Source organism: Mirounga leonina, unplaced genomic scaffold (assembly GCF_011800145.1).
Source record: "Mirounga leonina isolate KUSES-001 unplaced genomic scaffold, KU_Mleo_1.0 Mir_174, whole genome shotgun sequence".
Classification (NCBI taxonomy): domain Eukaryota; kingdom Metazoa; phylum Chordata; class Mammalia; order Carnivora; family Phocidae; genus Mirounga; species Mirounga leonina.
Window position 1 is genome coordinate 50,392,942 of NW_023270451.1, and position 19,048 is coordinate 50,411,989.

General features: G+C 43.3%; 1 protein-coding gene across 12 annotated transcripts in view; it reads right to left on the reverse strand.

Annotated features, from left to right (window-relative positions):
• Positions 1-2,004: 2,004 nt before the first annotated feature.
• ELMO1 (engulfment and cell motility 1) overlaps positions 2,005-19,048 on the reverse strand; it is a 540,114-nt gene continuing 523,070 nt past the window's right edge. For all 12 annotated transcript variants that reach the window (XM_035020922.1, XM_035020919.1, XM_035020915.1 and 9 more), the window contains 3 exons: positions 18,771-18,853; positions 9,003-9,080; positions 2,005-3,421 (listed from right to left, as the gene is read on the reverse strand). In XM_035020922.1, the coding sequence (XP_034876813.1) occupies positions 3,221-3,421; positions 9,003-9,080; positions 18,771-18,853 (362 nt within the window). In that variant the 3' untranslated portion in view covers positions 2,005-3,220. The remainder of the gene's footprint in view (positions 3,422-9,002; positions 9,081-18,770; positions 18,854-19,048) is intronic.

A 19,048-nucleotide genomic window follows, 5' to 3' on the forward strand; every position in this document is an offset into this window, starting at 1 on the left:
GACCCGTTTCTAGTTCTCTACCCTGTACATATTTATATACTGTTTACCACTCTGTGCTGCAATTATTTGGTTTTATGTTTCACTAACTTATTTGATTATAACTTTCCTGATTTCATAGATCTTGTTCATCATTTTGCACAGTTTAGATTTACATATTTTTTTCTTGTTGCATTCCTAGTGTTTAGCGGTGAGCATGTTTTTGATTATGGTGTGGGTATTTTATTTCCTTCAAGTTAAAGGTTTATGTTAATTGCAAAATATTGCATAACAACAACAAAATAGAGGAAAGGTATGTATGTCATTGGGACACCTGCTGAGTTCATTGTAAGAGCAGGGGGCAGGACATGCCTTATTTGAGAATTGGAAGATGGTTTAGGATGGATGTGCAAATAGACTCAAGAAACATTCAACCTGGCACTTTTTCCTTTGTAATGACTGGTAGGTTTTCTTACCCTTATAAGTAGTTGAGTTTGAGGGGGCCAATTAATTACCTTTCCCCCTATAGGTTCTGAATAAAAAACCAGACAGGATTAAAATATCAGCAGATTCAAATGCAATGCTCAGTTTTGTTTCAGGTAAAGCCAAACTGGAGAACGCAGCATAGATCTGGTGACAAAATCGACTTCCTACGTCACTGCTCCCCTGGCTCTCCGGATTGGTCCCGGCTGGGAAACCAGAGGCAGCAGGAGCTGAGCTGGAGGGTAAGGCCCGCTATCTGGGAAGCCTTGGCAGCTGAGACACACGAGATGAGCTGTCCAAATCTGGATAGCAAGCCAGCACCACACTGCTGCAAAATGAAGGAGTGATGTCACACTCTCCAGATGTCACCCGTCCATAGAGGGAGGGTCCAGGGAGAGGGAGGAGAAGGCTGTCTTCATCGTCTGGAAAGGGTTAGTTTCTGTTTAATGCACCAAAGCACGAGTCCCAAAAGAGAGAGTGGCTGGTTCTTCCCAGTGAGTGTTATAGGACAGATCAGTCTCTTAAACCCAGAGTCCCAGGACCTCAGATACTTTGACCCAAAGAATTTCCCTTTCAAGAACAGATCTGGAACTCTGAAGTAAAGAACAGTATGATTCTGTCTACTCTCTTTTACCTAACATTTGTCATTTTATCATGATGATGGCTAGATCAAGAAGTGCTCCCAACAAGAAGAACATATGGGTTAATGTCATTAAATCTTAATGATAAAGGACGCATTGACTCGACAGTCAGGTGTGAGTGCTCTGATGGGAAGCATAATCGCCTGTGAATTACTATGGATTATAAAGGATTTTTTTTTTCCTGCAATTTATGGAGGGCTCTGGACCATGTCATCTTAACTCAAAAGTCAATCGGTAACTGCACATCTTGATGATGGTCCAGAGCAGTGACCTGAAGGCATCAAGCACTTCTGCGACGAGTCCAGAGTAGCTTGTGCTGCATTTGCATGCCTGGACCTTTCTGACTTCCCTCGCAGCCTTCCGAGTTTATGATCCAGATACGCCTCCGGTGGAACTGACCTCAGAAGAATCCTTTGCTGGGCTCTGACCCGTATCTTATTAATTCGTAGTTAGATTTATTTTGTTTTTGACTGAATTTATTTCTGCTCCACGGGCCTGCATTCTTTTCCGTGGCTAAATGTGCTCTCTCAAAGTATAATGTATTTAATTTGGTCAGTTCTGTACATCATATAATGGCAAGGGAGAAGAAAAGAAAAGGGGAACATCCGAGTCGGGAGGCAACGGTGCAAAATAAATAGTCATATTTTCACGTAGTGGGTCTGATTTTCTCCGTGAGTTGAGATGGTCTTCTTAGAAGTAACATGCTTTACTGATGCTCAGAGTCTCTGGTGACCTACAGCAGTGGCTGAGTCCCCTAAGCCAGGGCTTTTGAAAAGCTCCTGTGCACGCCAATCCCCTGATTCTGCAGGGCTGGGGCGGGGCCAAAGACGTTTCTGACAAGCTCACTAGTGATGCTAAGGACCGAGCAACAAGCACCTAAGTCACCAAATCAAAACACCAGCTCTCCAACTCATCACAATTCATTTTATTCCACAGCATGTATAAGGGAATGTTATTCTCAGGAAGATGTTTAGGATTAAAATAATTAAAAAAAAACCTTGAAAGTACACACATTTATGTATCTCTTCTTTTCATTAAATATATATCTGTTTGGCAAAAAAATGTTAGACTCTTTTGTACAAAAACAAAGCAAAAAAAAAAACAAACCAAAAAACAAAAAAACAACCAACCCCCAAACCCTTGCAAATTGTCAATACTTGTAATAATTACAATGATGTAAACTTGGATGTCTGACAGCTTGACCATCCTGCGGGGCCTGTGTTGTAGCAGAACCCCCAGGAGAAGGTAACACCAAACCCGTCGAGAGGGGCCGCCTGCCACAGAGGCGTTTCGGTTTAGTATATTAGAGATGGGGATGACGACTGATTTCACCATTTGTGCTTTTACCTAAGGGGCTGGAAGGGTGTGAGGCGTGAAGAAGGCAGGTGTGGGCTGGGGCAGAGAGAGGACACCCAAGACTAGCTGGCGAGGAAAGAAGGTTGGGCACGCTCACAGTGCAGACGTGAAATGGCATTGGACCTGGGACTGGGTCCGGAGACCCGGTGCGGTCCACGGCTAGAACGAGGTTTCTGCTGCTGCCCTTGGAACCAGAGAGGACCAGCACAAGGCAAAGGCCTGCACGGAGGACGGAAAAGATCTGAAAGCAGATTTCGAGTCACAGGGAACTGGTGGTGTGAGCGGACTCTGGAGAGAAGGGGAATGAGGAGGCGGTGTTTGGTCTTCTCCAGCAGCTAGGCTGTTTCTTCCAGACACAAGCACTGGGGCAGTCCCTTCGGTCTGACGGGCAGGTTTTGGGGCAGTCTGGTGCTGCCGGCTTGCACCCTCCAGGGAGGGAGGACGGGCCTGCTGGGGAGGGGGGTGAGGATGGAAGGGCCCTTTGGCTCTCTTATTGGCGGTGGGTTTTGCTCTGCTCCCATCGGTAGACTGCAGCAGTGGGAAGTGACCTAAAGCAATGGAGTCTAGAAACAGAATCAGGGCAGTGAGCAAGACGCCAGGTAGGGGTAGAAGAATGCTGGGGCTAGAGGCGAGGCCAAAGACAGTGTTGACCCACAGCTTCTCTGCACCGCGAGAGGGTTCCGAGGCGTGGGTGTGTTTTCATTCTTCTCTCCCGCAAGCTAGATTTTCCAGTTTTGGAGGGGGCGCTTCTGGGCCCGGCCACTTCAGTTACAGTCATAGACGAAGTCATAGTTGCTGGGCTCCTTGGGGATGGGGGGAGGTGCGTCAGGGATCTGAATGTTTTCCAGGTCGAGGAGGCGGAGCTTGATTTCCATGCTGAGCAGGGTGTCCAAGTCATTCCGGGTCAGCTCACTCATCATGTCTTTCCCCAGCAGTGCATTCAGCCCGTCCGTCCAGATACAGTACTGGTGGAAAAGGAGGTGACAAGGGTAATTACTGATGACAATGACAAGAGTAGTGACAGTGGTTAACAATGACCACGCAACGTGTGCTGGGCTCTGTGCTAAGTGCTCTGCCTACATCACCATTTAATAAAGTTGACACTGCTGGGATCATCTCTGTTCTGCAGATGAGAGAACCGAGGCGCTGAGAGGCCGAGGAACTTGGTAGCGTGTGGAGTGGGTGGGACTGGAACTCAGGCAATCTAACTCTAGTGCACCTGCACTCTTCTGTGCAAATAATGCCTTCTTATGTAACAGTAGGAGGATCTGAGTTCTGCATGACCTTGCAACGTCATACCTTCAACATCCTACCAGTGAGTCTGCTTTTAAGCTATTGGTAGTATATATCCCAACATGCCCGGACTCAGCATTAGGTCGAGGCTGCTTCTTCCCTGACTCCAAGCACGGTTCCTAGTCTAGTGGCTAATCTCTGCCTCTCCTCTCTGAGTCCTAACACTCACAACGTTAGCCCACTCTTACCCGGGAGCCAATCATAGTCCCACCTTGGCATTTCTCAGCAAAGGGCTAGAAAATAACGTTCTGCTGCCCAGTGTCTGGTGGACAAAATGGCTACAACTGTTGGCTGATCTTCATGGGAGGTGGGCTGGCTGCCTGTCTCTTCTTGAGTCTCTAGTTTCCAGGTTTTTTCTCCTTCGGGTCTGGGAAGCCTGGTTCCTGGGGACATAGCCGATCTTGGAAAGCCTTCCAGAGCAGCCAACTAAGAATTTGGTTCTTCCTTTCTCATTAAAATTGACCATGCCTTTTGTTTCTCCAGTAGACTGTGAACTCCTTGAAGAAAGAAACTCTACCTTGTTTATCTGAGGACCTGATTTGCTCTTGTCATCCTCCCTCCCAGAGGCTGTAGCCCTGGGGCTTGTATTAGAGCCAAGATACCTGGTGGCTGAACTAGCTTCTGATGTCAGCATCTGAGAAAACCGTCTGCATTCTGGAAGCTGTGCTCCGCTCGCCTTTTAGTATATCCTAGTCCTCTGTAGGACCTCTGTGATAGCAATTGCTCTGTTCTTACTGTCAGACTAGTCTTCCTTCTCGAATGGGCTCTAGATTACCCCCTCTTCTGCCCTCACTGGGTCAAGTTACAATTCCAGACCCTATACTTAGCCTGTCCTTTGCACTGTGCTTACCTGGAATATAACAGCAGATCTCAACATAAAATGTACTATAGGACTGCAAGCACTTTACAAATCTTAAGCCACAGTGATCTGGAAATCTCACCCTGATGCACATCTCAGGCACCCCTTTTTAAGCTGAGGAGATGCACCATAGGTGTATTATGAGGGTGTATGTCTGGGTAGTGCAGCCCTGAACTATAGAACTTTGCCTTGGCTGTGTGATCTCTGCCAAAGTGTCTGACCCATCTAAACACCAGCTGCGTGCTAAGAGATATCTGGAAGTATTCATGTCCTCATGAATCCCTCAGACAGATTCTGAACTCATTGAAACATTCCTTTCCACATAAATAACCTTCATAAAAATAGATACAAAGGTCCTACCCTGGAGATCCTGATCTTGTAGATCTTGGGTGAGTAAATTTTACTTAGAAAAGCTTCCAGTTAATTCTGATATACTTCCAGATATGGAGGCCACTGAACTCCATGTGCTCTGAGGCCCCTTCCAGCTCTAACACTGTTTGACTGTAAATCCCTAAGCCCTGGGCTTACTGCTTCTTGTACAACCATCCCGGTCCTGGCCAGCTTCCTAGTACGGATTAATCTGACCCACAGGAACACTTCTGTGGTGCCTTTCTTTTGAGAAGCAGCAGGTACAGAAAATTTTATTAAAGAGTGCATCAACCAATAAATAAAAACTCGGTAGGACTGAATCTGAGTGGCAAGTATCAAAATGAACTTACAGTGTATTTTATCTTTAAAGAAATAATGTAACTCCCAGTCTGCCCATAAAAAGGCCTAAAAATAATGACCAACCAAGTAATAGCAAGCACACCTAATGCCCAGATTCTGGTTGCTAAATACCATTTTCTACCAAAAGGGACCATGGCGCCACAGAGAAAAGGCAGGAAACATGCAAGATGAGCCAGACATATTTTGTCATAGCAGAATGACTGAAGGTTGTCAAAGACATCTGGGGTCATGTCAATAGGACTCAGAAACCAACCAGAAGGTGTTCCTACTTTCTCTAGATAGGATTAATATGGACACTGATAATGACAATCGCTGCAACCCATTAAAACACAAATATGTTTAAATCCATTACTTCATAATGATACTCCAACACCAAAACCACCTCGTTGTTCTCATTTGGAAGATGCGCATTATTTGGAAGACTGACAAGAAAAGTAAGTATTTAGCCTGCTTGTTACATATAAACTGTGTAACCTCAAATATGAGGCCCGTTTCCCGCTAATAAATGAAGAAGGAATGACTGAATTGAGATACCAACCTTTCCAATGTCTAACAGGTCCAAGAATCCTGGCAAAAATCATCAATGGCTGCTAACATCCCCCAGAGAGACAACCAGACACCACGGAAGAATGCAACACCACTGTTGCTTAAAGTTGAGCCTCAATTAGATGAATCCTCTAACTGCCATGTAATACGAAATACGGGAGACAGATAACCATGTGAAATAACAGCACATGTTATGGTAGGCAGAAGAATACCCTCCTTTTAAGGGAGATCACGTCCTGGAGCCTGTGAGTATGTTAGGGTGCACGGCAAAGGGAATTAAAATTGCTAATCAGCTGACCAGCAAATAGGAAGGTCCTCTGGGATTGTCCAGGTGGGGGTAATGTAATCACCAGGGTCCTTAAAAGTGGAAGAGGGAAACAGGATAGGAGTGGGCGAGAGAAGGGAGAAAGAAGGCGAGTTTTTTTTTTTTTTTAAGGTTTTATTTATTTGACAGAGAGAAACACAGCTAGAGAGGGAACACAAGCAGGGGGAGTGGGAGAGGGAGAAGCAGGCTCCCCACGGAGCAGGGAGCCTGATGTGGGGCTCGATCCCAGGACCCTGGGACCAGGACCTGAGCCGAAGGCAGATGCTTAACGACTGAGCCACCCAGGCGCCCCGAAAGAAGGCGAGTTTTGACTACGGAGGAGGAGGTCAGAATGAGGCAGTGTGGAGACTCAACCACTCCAGTTGTGGGTGAATGGAGGCTGTGGCCAAGGGATGCCGGTGGCCTCCAGAAGTGCAAAGGGGGAGGAAACAGATTTTCCCCTAGAACCTCCAGAAAGGAATTCAGCCCTGCCAGTACTTTGATTTTAGCCCAGAAAAGACCTGCATCAGACTTCTGACCTCCGGAATTCATGTTGTTTTAAGCCACTAAATGTGTGGTAATTTGTGGAAGCAGCCACAGTAAACTAATACAGATAATTATAATCAGCAAAATCTAGACTCTCAGCAAGGTTATCAGACAGATGACCTGGGTTTTTCAATGAATAAATTGCAAGGAAAAAAAAGCATAAGCAGATGCTCCCAAGAGAGGGAGGGAGAGAGAGAGAGAGGGAGAAAGGGAGGAACCTATAGATTCAAGGAAACTGAAGAAACATGTTGGCCAATTGCTATGCATGGATCTTATTTGGATTCTGATCTGAACAAAGTATAAAAGAAATAAAACACACAATGGAGACAAGTGGAGAAGTCTGAAAACTGACTCCAGATGGTAGTATCAAAATGTTAAAAAATCGGCTGTGATAATGGTATTGAAATGGATGCTCTTATTTAGAGATGCACACAGGAACATTTACAAATACACGATGTATCTGGATCTGCCTTGCTAGGAATCTGGAGGGGGGCAACTGGGCATGGGTGTGGGTGTGGGTAGAGATGGGTCCACTGTGGCCCTGAGGTGATTAACTGCTGACATTGGGGGATGGGCACAGGCAGGAAGCTGGGAGGTCGGGTCCTGCTTCCTGCCTCCCTAGCAACACAGTGCAGGGGTCAAGGAGACAGGGTTCCTGGAGCAGGGCTCCATGGTTTCAATTCCAGCTCTGTGACTACTGGTTTGACCTTGGACAGGCTTCTTAACCTCTTTGTGACTCATTTCCCTCCTTTATCACATGGGCATAATAGTTTGTTTCTCTTAGAGGTATAATGAAGATTAAGTGAGGTGAAGTACATAAGACATGGGATGGTGCCTGGCACAGAGAAATCCAGGCTCGTTGCAATTACTATTATCTTTGCAAATGTTGAGGTATTCGATTTTGAGAGGCCTCTCTCCTTCATTTGATGAAGATATCTGTAATAGGACTTCCTATTTTATTGAGTGATTATGCAAATAACATGAGGTAATACATATGAAAGAGATCTGAAGAAATTAAGTGTTCACAAGTGCATGGCATTTTTCTCCTCACCGTATCAATAAAAGGTGGCAGTTACAAACAAAAATTTGGCAGTCTGAGAACATTTGTCCTTATCTGGAATTAATGCACCCTGGGAAAATACAGCCTTGCATAGATTTAAGTAACATCCACAGTTCTACTTTCTAAAGTAGTTTTCCATACAGCTGTATACTTCTTAAATACGATGGCCTGCCTGTGTATAACCACAATTTTATTTAAAAAGAGAAGCAGTAGGCCTCAGTATCTATTTTCAGAAAGATGAAGACAAAGTCATACCCTTTTGCAAACTAAATGTCAAGTTACACAGAATTACACTTAAGCACCATTCTAAATGCAGGATTTGCATCTAATCTTTCCTCTCTCTTTGGGATGTACAATTTTATTCAAAAGCTTTAAAAAACCAGTGAAAAGCAGATACTGAATAACTTCTAAATGAGCAGAGTCTCCTCGGGGAAACGGGAAACAAAAGTCAGATTCTATTAAAATGTTCCCTTCCTTTCTAAAAGCTGTTTATGCAACCACACGTAAAACAAAAATTTGAACGGTATCGTCTAAAAATAACAGTTTCGAGCGTAATGTTGGGCTCCTGTTTACAAGAGAACGAGTTACGTCAACCATATAGCTGCTATTTCACCTTACAAATACATTTTCCTAGATCTATGCTAAATATTTTAATTATAGCTGACAAGCGTGTGTCAAGGAGAAAAACAAATTATACCTATAACGAGATGTCAAAAGGAATAAAATCACCTCAAAAATAAAATTACAACAGCAGAGACAGCCCTAGATCTCTTAAAATAACTTAAGGAAACATGGTAGAAAACCTACTTCATCAAATGTTTTAAAGAACAGAGACAAGTTTATCTTGGGAAGACTGTGACTAAAAATTCAATACTCGATGAAAACCAAAGCTTCATCAGGGCTGATTCTTCCTCGGGGTTGACAGTTATGCCCTTGTTGAGTATGAAGCATTTGTTCATTCTCTTTCATTACCATGAACTCTTGGTCAAGCTAGTAAGAGGCTGAATCTGTGATAACTGGTGGTTTTTAAAAAAGTTTCCATTCTATACCAAATCAACGAGATGTTCCTTTGTTCATGATTTTTCTTAGGCAGGCTTTTTTTTTTTTTTTTTAATGAAATTTCTTTCCAATATTTCTCTCTTGCTTGTTTTTCTAGGAAAAAAAAAAAAGTGACATTGTCTCACAAATTAACCCCACTGAGACCCTTACCTCGTGCTTGTCAGGAGCTATGAAGTTCAGCTGGCAGTTTGAGTCATACAAGATGGAGAAAGCAAGTTCAAGCACCTCCTACAAGGGATCAGAGAAAACACCACAGTGAGGAAAAAGGGGCACATTCGTTCTGCAGTTATAAATGGCTGCAGACTGAACATGGAGTGAGTGCAGACATGGGGGCAGCAGTGAGGCTGATGGGAGGAAGGGGCGTTTTTTTTTTTGTTTTTGTTTTTGTTTTTTAAATCAAGGTTCACAGCACATATCCTTCTGTTTAGGGGAGGGTCTGCATGAACCAACTCATTTAATTCTCAAGATAGTCCTTGTAGCAAGTGTGATCATTCCTCTTTTAGGGGAAGGAGCTTGGAGAAGTTAAATCATTGTCCAAAGCCATATAACCCCAAAGCCATGATACTCTTCTTTCTTCAGCTCCTCCCTTCCAGGTCCAGGGAGACCTGAGAAATCGTAAACTTTTCCCCAACCAGCAGATTAAGGGCTGCTCTATCTTTGATCATCCCCAAACAGACAGATGTCCATAGAGGTATGAACTTCCTAAAATATGGAAGCTACATGGGAGCCAACGAGGCTTGTGGATGAACTCATTATCTTTAGGTCCTTTAATCTTTGAAGTACTGTAGAGCAAAGGCTACATAAAACTTAGGTGTTATCCAGAGGCTGCAGAGTATAAAGGAGAAACAAGGGCCCAATGTTAGAATACGTGGGTTCATTCATTGGTGAGCGTCTACTGAGTGCAGGCTATGAGCCAGACCCAAAGGGCCAAGGATTAAGTGACACTGTCATTGCACTGTAGCTGTATGACCTTGGCTGAGACACTAAATGTCATGTCTAATATGTATGTTAAAATACACTTCTCAAATTATATGTGCTGTACATTATTGGATACAATGATTATTCTATTGGTTTGAGCAGTTAGTGGGATACAAACTTTAGAAGACAGTCATGGCACATCTCAACACCTTAAAAGCTCCTAATCTGGAGGGAAAGGGCCAAGTGTACCCATATTGGTGCTCTGCATTGTTACAACACACACATACTGCACAGTTTCCTAAGAGGGCAGGTCTTTCCACATCATTCTCTGCTTACTATTTGTCAGAGGATTTGCCTTTGGCCAGTAACTCACAGCAAGAATGCCCCAGAAAGAAGATGGAAGGCAAACAGATGAGGTCAGTGCCTCCAGATTTCAGAATTTCAAATGGGTTAAAGAATTCTTGCCAAGTGAACACTTGAAGGCCTAGCATTAGCTGGATGTCTCTCCTGACACAGTCAACCATCCGGCTATTTGGGCTCTCGTGGGGTTTGTCTGTGTCTGACTTGCCTCCAGCTGTCCCCTCATTAAGAGGGAGCAGCTCTTATTCTGGGCCTAGACCTACTGGTGTCTCAAGCTCTTACAGCCTCCTCACCCTGCCAGAAACAGGAGCAAGTGAAGGAAAGAATGCCGAGTCAGGAATGGGAGCTATTCTGCAAACTACCGCTCTCCTCATTTTCATTACTTCTTCCTTGGGCCTCTATTCAGGCCTGCCCAGTGGAGATCAATAATACTAAAAAAAGAGTTCACCAAAACAAACAAAAACATTTTTTTTCTATTAAGTTTAGCATCTCTCTTGGGTCTTTTAGTTTGTCATGGGCCCTACTAGTGGCATCATAAATTGGTGTCATCTTTAAAAAAAAGCAAAAACAGGCAATCCATATCAAGAACCAGGGATCCCACTACTGGGATTATTCCTAAAAAATCAAAAAGCAAGCAAATTCCATATACATTGTTACCTATAAGAATATAACATGAGAACTAAATAAATGTCTTCCCCAATTTGGGTAAACCATTAAAGAAATCACAAATTAGCAGAGAAATATATTCAGCCAGCCACTGAGTACGATAGTTATGAAGATCTGATCTTAAGTGAAAAGAAGCAGGAGAAATGAACATTATTTATATACTGATCACAATTATGAACAATGACTACCTGTGGACAGAGACTGGAGGCAAATAAGGTGAAATGAAAATAATTATGTTAAGGGGCTGGGATCAGAGGTGATTATTTTTTTCTTTTAAAAAATGTAAAACTTTTTTCAATAAAATGTTAAGCTCTGATCTCATTAATTCATAAAGATTGTTTTTAGATTAGGAACATTGATATAAATGATGATTTCATACTAATCTCAGTGTCATTCATTAGGAAAACTGACTCCTGCTTGAGAGATTGGGGAGAAAGGAGAGGATGGGCTTTGCTATGAATGACCAGTCAGTATATGGTGACAGCCCTAGGTGACCTTTGGAGGTCACTAGGAAAAGGTGAAATTCATGAACGGATTTCTGGGCTGATGCTGGACAACTGGCACTCTGCTGAGGCAGTCACACGGCTCATCCCCTTGTTAATGACAGCTAGGGTGAACACAACCAGAGCCCAGACACAGCCTCTTGACTAGGTGCTGAGGTCACCTGAGGCCAGAGTGTCAATGTGGCTGTCCTTGTGACACTTTCTCTTCTGCAGAGGCACAGAGAAGGAAGAGAAAGGAGGGAGCCTGCCAACTTTGGGTTTTGCCCTCCTAAAGCGCAAACCAATGAGGACGTGAAGGAGCGGAGTCGTCATGACCTAGATTCCTGATAAACACAGGCAGGAAATGGGAAATTCGTGAGAATGTCAATCCCCACTTTCATTTCACCAAAGCTGCCTGGGAGGGGTGGGAGGAATTAATTCTCTGATCCACATGCCTGCATTAAAGGCTGCTATCGCCTATAATGAGTTTTATTGACGTCCCTGGCTTGTTGTCATTGAGTCACTGGTGGAGGTCAGCTCTTCTAGGCTACAGAGCTGGGAGCGATGGCACCTCTCAGACTAACACTCCAGAAGCTGCCACCTGTCCAAACCGTCTGTGAGGGATAGAGGTGCCAGGAGGTGGTAGAAGAGGAGTCATGGATCTGGGGCAGTGTCCCCCTCAGGGGCTTCGTCACACTCCACAGCATTCAGACATCTGATGCTCTGGGGCTTTGCTACTCACGACCTAAGGTCCTTTATTCCCTCTGGATTTAGTTCCATGAAAAATAATGTTCAGGAGCTCCTATTTTCATTCTCTATTCCATTAATTTACATCTCTCAGCATGTGGAGGAAGGCCCGGGATGGGAGAGTTCTGGGGATAGAGGAGGCAGGAGAATCTGAACATCCCACCCCTCAACCATGCCCTGGGGCCTCTGACCCCATCCTCAACTCTTGGGCCTGCATGCAGTGACAAGGCATGCTGGGTCAGGAGAGGCTCAGAGAAACTCTAGACATGGATGGCACTTTGTTTTGGGGACTGCCATTTTCCAGCAGGCAAATGTCAGATTGAATACAAGAGTAGAGTTTTATGCAACATATTTTCAGTATTCAGCGCTGGCTGCCATTCCTTATATTGTTTTGGGGTGACACGTCTCATTTGGCCATTTTTCCCAGCATTCCCTTGAACTATGTTGGTTCTCCACCATCTATTCAGGTTGTCTGGAGGGCAAAGACATAGGATATAACTTGGCATGTGAGTGTGCTGAATATGGCCATAGGCATAGCAGTAGATTTCATAGCTAAAATACACTGCTGCTCATCTATAGATCTATGAGTTTGAGTTTCTATTTTAGAAGGCAAAAATTACTCATTCATGTAGTACATAATAATAGAGGATACTGCCTTCTTTGGGCGGCTATAACTTTCTGGCCCCAATCTGTCTTAACATTATCAGCCAATAGTTCTCCAACTCATTTTCTTCTCTCGGTCCTCTGTCTCTCTGGTCTTTTGTCTCTCAGTCCTGTACTCTGAATTCAATGTTTCTCAATCAGAGGATGTTCTTTCATATGTTGGAAGGACCCTGTGCCTTTTCACATACTCTCTCCTCTTTCTAGAAAGTCTTCCTCTCACTTAGCAATTCCTTTTCAAAACCCAGCTCAGACATCATTGCCCCTGGGAGTCTTTCTCAAGTCTCCTGGGCTCTCCCTGTATTTAAATGTCCCAGAGTTTTGTAGTGAAAATAAGAAAAAAAGAAAAAATAAGAAAAAAAGAAAAAAGGGCCATATGTAGTGAAAAGAAGAGCCATATGCACCCCAATGTTCATAGCAGCAATGTCCACAATAGCCAAACTGTGGAAGGAGCTGAGATGCCCTTCAACAGATGAACAGATAAAGAAGTTGTGGTCCATATATACAATGGAATATTATTCAGCCATCAGAAAGGATGAATACCCAACCTTTACATCAATATGGATGGGACTGGAGGAGATTATGCTAAGTGAAATAAGTCAAGCAGAGAAAGTCAATTATCATATGGTTTCACTTATTTGTGGAACATAAGGAATAGCATGGAGGACATTAGGAGAAGGAAGGGAAAAATGAAGGGGAGGAAATCAGAGGGCGAGATGAACCATGAGAGACTATGGACTCTGAGAAACAGACTGAAGGTTTTGGAGGGGAGGGGGGTGGGGGGATGGGTTGGCCCAGTGGTGGGTATTAAGGAGGGCACGTACTGCATGGAGCACTGGTTGTTATATGAAAACAATGAATCATGGATCACTACATCAAAAACTAATGATGTATTGTATGGTGACTAACATAACATAATCAAATCAAATTAAATTAAATTAAAAAAATAAATGTCCCAGAGTATAGACAACATTGGATTATCATTGCATGTTGGCACATAAGTCTTATATCTACTAGACACCCAGGGCCAGGGGCCAGGTTGTATTTATCTTTGAATTCCCAGTTCCTGGCACAGATCTGATAGAAAGAAGATACTCAATCTCATATGAGTATGAATGATGAATGAAGTAAATCTCAACAAAAGGCTTTTGGGTTAAGACCAGAGTTTTCAAGATGATGCTAGAACATCAGCTCCTAGTATAATCTGCTTCTTATTTCAGGTTCATGAATCACTCTGGAAAAATAAAAGCTGGATTCTAGGACATGGTGAGATGGAAGCTTCTGATATGTCAAATACATTCCTATCTGTATCAGTGAAATCTGGTCAGATTGGTTCCTTTCCTTTTTCTATTCCCAGGACCTTGGACAGTGCCCTGCATCGCAGATGCTGAATGAGTGAGAAGTCCTGTCATTTACCAATGTATTGCTATTAACAAAGTGTCTCCCTTATGGATGCTAATGTCAGTTTGCCTTGCTCAGCAATTAAACTAACCAAAGTCTCATGGCACAAAATGTCAGAACCTACCCTCCAGTTGGAAAAACTGTCTGAAGAGCCAGCAACACACATTGGTTACTGCCCACTACCATGTACCAACAGACCTCCTGTAGACATATTTTGGTCAATTCTCCCTTCAAGCTGCAGATATCCCCTTTTCTACCAGAAGTCTCAGAGGTAGGGAGCAGCAGGCCTGTGGAGTACTAGGAGAAGGGGTGTGGGTACGGGGGACTGAGGAAGGAAATTCTTAGAACCATGGGTTTCCTTTCTGCCTTTTGATGTTTTACCTGATGAACCAGGTGTATGAACACTCAAAACATTGCAAAACAAACAATTTTCATGTGTATGCAATGAAAGCACCAGGCTGGTGGAGATACTGCCTGTCTCAGCCCCCAAGGTAGCCTGGAAGAGCTGGGGGTGACTGGAACATCTTAACCAGGGGATACCCGGGACTAGCCTCCACTTGCTATCATATCTCTGTGTTTATAGCAGTGTGCCCCATCCATCCATCCATTCATCCATCTATCCAATTTTCCATGAGTGCCATGACAAAAAAAATAGATTGAAAAATGTCATTTACTCTGTTTTGTTGGTCTCTATGGGGAGAGGAGTCTGACACAGGAAGGCCACAATCCACCCACACATATCATATGCTCAAATGAGATCATCATCTCTACCCCTGTTTCAGTATTGGTCACTTGTGTCTTCTCTCTCTTTTTTTTTTTTTTTTTTTGGTTAGTCAGGCTGGAAGTTTATCAGTTTTATTAATCTCTTCCAAAAACCAAGTCTTGCTTTTGTTGATTTTCCCTGTTTTCAGTTTCACTGATTTCAACTCTAATATTGATTATTTCTTCTGTTTGCTTTAGGCTTAAATTGCTCTTCTCCAGCTTTGTAAGGTGGAAAATTTATTGATTTTTAAGTTTTCCTTCTTTTCTAATATATATGTGTTTAATGTTGTAAGTTTCCCTCTAAGCACTGCTTTTGCCCCATCCTGCACATTTTGATGTTACATTTTAACTCTATTTAATTTATTTTGTAATTTCTCTTGAGACTTCTTTTAACTATGGGTTACGTAGAAGTGTATTCTTAAATTTCCAAATATTTGGGGAGATTTCCCAGCTATCTTTCTATTACTGATTTCTAGCTTAACTCCACTCTGGCCTGAGAACATACTTTGTATGATTGCTATTCTTTTAAATTTGTTAGGATATATTTTATGGCCCAGAATGTGGTCTGTCTTGGTCAATGTCTCTTGTGAGCTTCAGAAGAATGTGTATTCTGCTGTTGTCAGGTGGATTTTCTATTAATGGTAATTAGATCAAGTTGACTGATGGTGTTGTTCTAAGTCATCAATATCTTTACTGATTTTCTGTCTGCTTCATCTATCAATTACTGACAGAGGGGTGCTGAAATCCCTATATAATAATGGATTTGGGAATGTCTCCTTTTATTTCTTTGTTTTTGGTTTTCTGCAGTTGGAATATGATATGCCTAAGTGTTGTGGGTGGGTTTTTGTGGGTTTGTTTTTTTTTTTTTTTTTTTTTTTTTGTATATTTATCTTGCTTAGTGTTCTCTAAACTTCCTGGATTTGTGGTTTTATGCCTGTCATTAATTTTGGACTGTCCTTAGCCATTCTTGATTTAATATTTCTTTTGCACCATTCTTTTTTTGGTCTGGTATTCTAATTATACGTATGTTATACCTTTTGCAATTCTCTCTGTTCTTTGGGGTTTTCATTTTTTTCCCTCTTTATGTTTCAGTTTAGAAGTTTCTGTTGACTCATCTTTAAGCCACTAATCCTTTCCTTGGCCACGCCAAGTCTACTGATAAACCTAGTAGAAGCATTCTTCACTTCTGTGACAATGTTTTTATTTATAGCCTTTCCTTCTGATTCATTTCTAGAGTTTCTGTTTCTTTGCTTACATTACCCATCTCTTCTTTCAGGTTGTCTCCTTTTTCCATTAGAGCCTAAAACACTTATAATCTGTTATTTTAAATTCTCTGTCTGATAATCCCAGCATCTGTGTCATAATGGAGTCTGGTTCTGATGATTGCTTTGTTTCTTCAGGCTGTTTTTTCTTGCTTTATGGCATGCCTATAATTTTTGTTGAGATCCAGACATGTTATGTCAGGCAATAGGAAGTGAGATATATAGACCCTTATGGTGATGATTTATGTTAATCTCACAAGGAATTGGGATATGTTTAATATTTGCTGTAGCTATAAGTGTCAGAGGCTTCAAATTCCTCTAGTGTCCCTGTTTTTGTCTCCTCTATTGACTTTGGGCTTCCCTAAGTATTCTTCCTCAGAGAGAGTTTATGTCTTGCAGAACTTTCAGCCCTGATCGACTGTTATATTATCTTGGAGTCTTATTAGTGTGGTGGTAGGATATGGGTGATGAATAGCATTTAATTTGCCAATTAAGTCTTCATCTTTTAGGGGCTCTGTATCTTCTGGCTGTCACCTTCTCAAATGGTATAGCCTTCCCCTTCCCCTCCCACCCTCTCTCCTTTTTCCTGGCTGCAGAGTTTCCTACCAATTTCCTTGAGGCTCTGACTGCTATTGACTATGTCTCCCTCAACCGCCAACCCCACAGTTGAGACAGAAAGGCTAAAATGAGATAAAATGAGAGAAATTCTCTTCCTCTAGATAGTAAAAAGATCTGGAGAACAGAAATTTGTTATGGAGAAGGCTCTGGCATATTTCATGATTACTCTTCCTTTTCCCCTGCCAGAGACATGAGGGGTGGTCCTTTTCAGTTCTTCACTGTAAGAATCCACTAGGGTTACTGGAGGTAAAGCCCATGAAAGTATGCCACCCCTTAGAAGACTGAAACCCTAAGTTTTTCACCCTCACACTAGCCCACACTCAGCCTACAGCAACTAATCAGAATTGTCATTTAAGTGATCCTACGATTTATAGCTCCAGTGGATTCTGCCCCGGGTGGGCAGATCTGGCTGTGGCTCTCTGGATGCACTTGACTCTCCAGATTCCATGGTGGCAGTTTGCCTTGCAACCTCAGTTCCCTGGTAGGTCCAAGAAAACTGTTGGCTTTCACTTTATTCAGTTTCTTCTTACTACAAGGATAGGAGTGACAATTCCCAAGCGCCTCCCATGTTGGGACTGAAACCAGTCTCTGCACATGCATTTTACCTAATTCTCTCTATCCCTACTCAGAGTGCATGAGTCTTGGCAGTCTGTTTTGCTGCAAACTACACCCTTCCTGGCCTTCTCTGGGTTATAAACTCTTGTTGCTGCTAATTTCCTGCTCAGCTCCAAGTGTTATATAACCACGGGGCTGAGCAGAGCCAGTGCTCCCTGAGACTGTGCTCTGCATATCAGGTGGTAGAGGAGGCAAACCATGAAGACTGGGAACTTGCTGTGTAGTTAAGGATGCTCATCTGAAATCTGATGAGCGGTACCATCCCTGTTTCCCCATATCATAAAGAAGAGAGAAATGCTGTGTAACAGGTGACCCACAGACTCTGAGGCATGCCCTTATATCATTATGCTGGTCAGTTAAGTGCATTATATGATGGTGCTGTGACAGGCTTGACAAAGAAGGAATTCACACAGAGTTGAGGTGAGTTATACTTATGTGACTTAGGAAGCAATGATTTTGCTATCAGCCTTCTTGGCTGTATCTGCTCCCCTTTATCTTCCTAAATAGTACTTTTACAGTACAACAGATCTATGGGATATTTTTGGTACCAAAGTGGCTGCAGCACCCAGATCAATCTAGATAATTTTGTTCATGGAGGGGTGCTATGTATCACAAGATGCCGAGAGGTAGAAACAATGAATTGGCTCTCTGGTGGCCCTTCCAAAGGCAAATACCTGCAAAGTGGGGGCAAAGGAAATTCTTTCATCTTTTCAGCTAGTGTCTCCTCCCACACCCTCTAGTATGGAACCCGGGCTGTTATGATGAACAGCTGGTTGGTAAACTAGGAGGGGAGGGTGAAAACTATTATGATATGAAGAGGATTTAAGCAATATTCACCTCTGGGGAAATTTTCCCCTTGAAGCTGGGTTTGAGTTATTTCACAGTACTTTCCATGACACTGAAGGCTATCAGGCCCTTAAGTTTTCTAAAATGTTTTGAATCCTCTGGTCTCTGCCTTTCCCAGGCTTCACAGAGACTCCAGAGAGGCTACCGAGGAGGTAAGGACAGCAGGAGAAAAATGGAAGAGATTGAGGTGGAAGTCAGGGAAGGGAGAACACGAACATAAATGGGCGGCTAGGAGAGGCCCAGAGAACGGATGGAGATGAAGGGAGAAGGCTTGAGGGTGGCTTGGGTGACAACAGTGGGGAGGCAATCCCTAGCGTTGTCAGGAGACAGGAAGGGAGAGAATGGAAGAGGTGGGGGAGGCAGGGATTTGAAAGTGATCGGTGAAAGCCTAAGCCTAAGGGATATAAAAGCAGTCAGGGAAGGAAAAAGGAGAGCTGGGTAAGTGACGTGCGATAGCACATGCACGCACATGCACGCGCATGCATGTACACGCGCATTGCTAGTAACGCGGGGCTGGGCCCCCCACAGTCGCTGACTGCACTGTGCAGATAGCACTCTTCGCAAGAATTTGTAAATCATACCTTGTTTTGTTTAAGGGCACCTTTCTCTTTCATATGAGGACAGTCCTTCCCCGTCACCACAGCTTTGATATCTGCCACCGGCACTGCAATTCAGAAGAGAAAATGAAAGTCACTACACCGTGGGAGAGCTGAGATGTCAGGAAAGAAGCAGGGCTGAGCGCGGAGTCTGCGAACACAGTTGTCATTCCTCAAACCACTGCAACACGAGGAAAGAAAAGAGGTAAAAAGAGAGAGATGTCAGGCAAAATCCCAGGGCCAGACGCTAAAATGGATTCTTA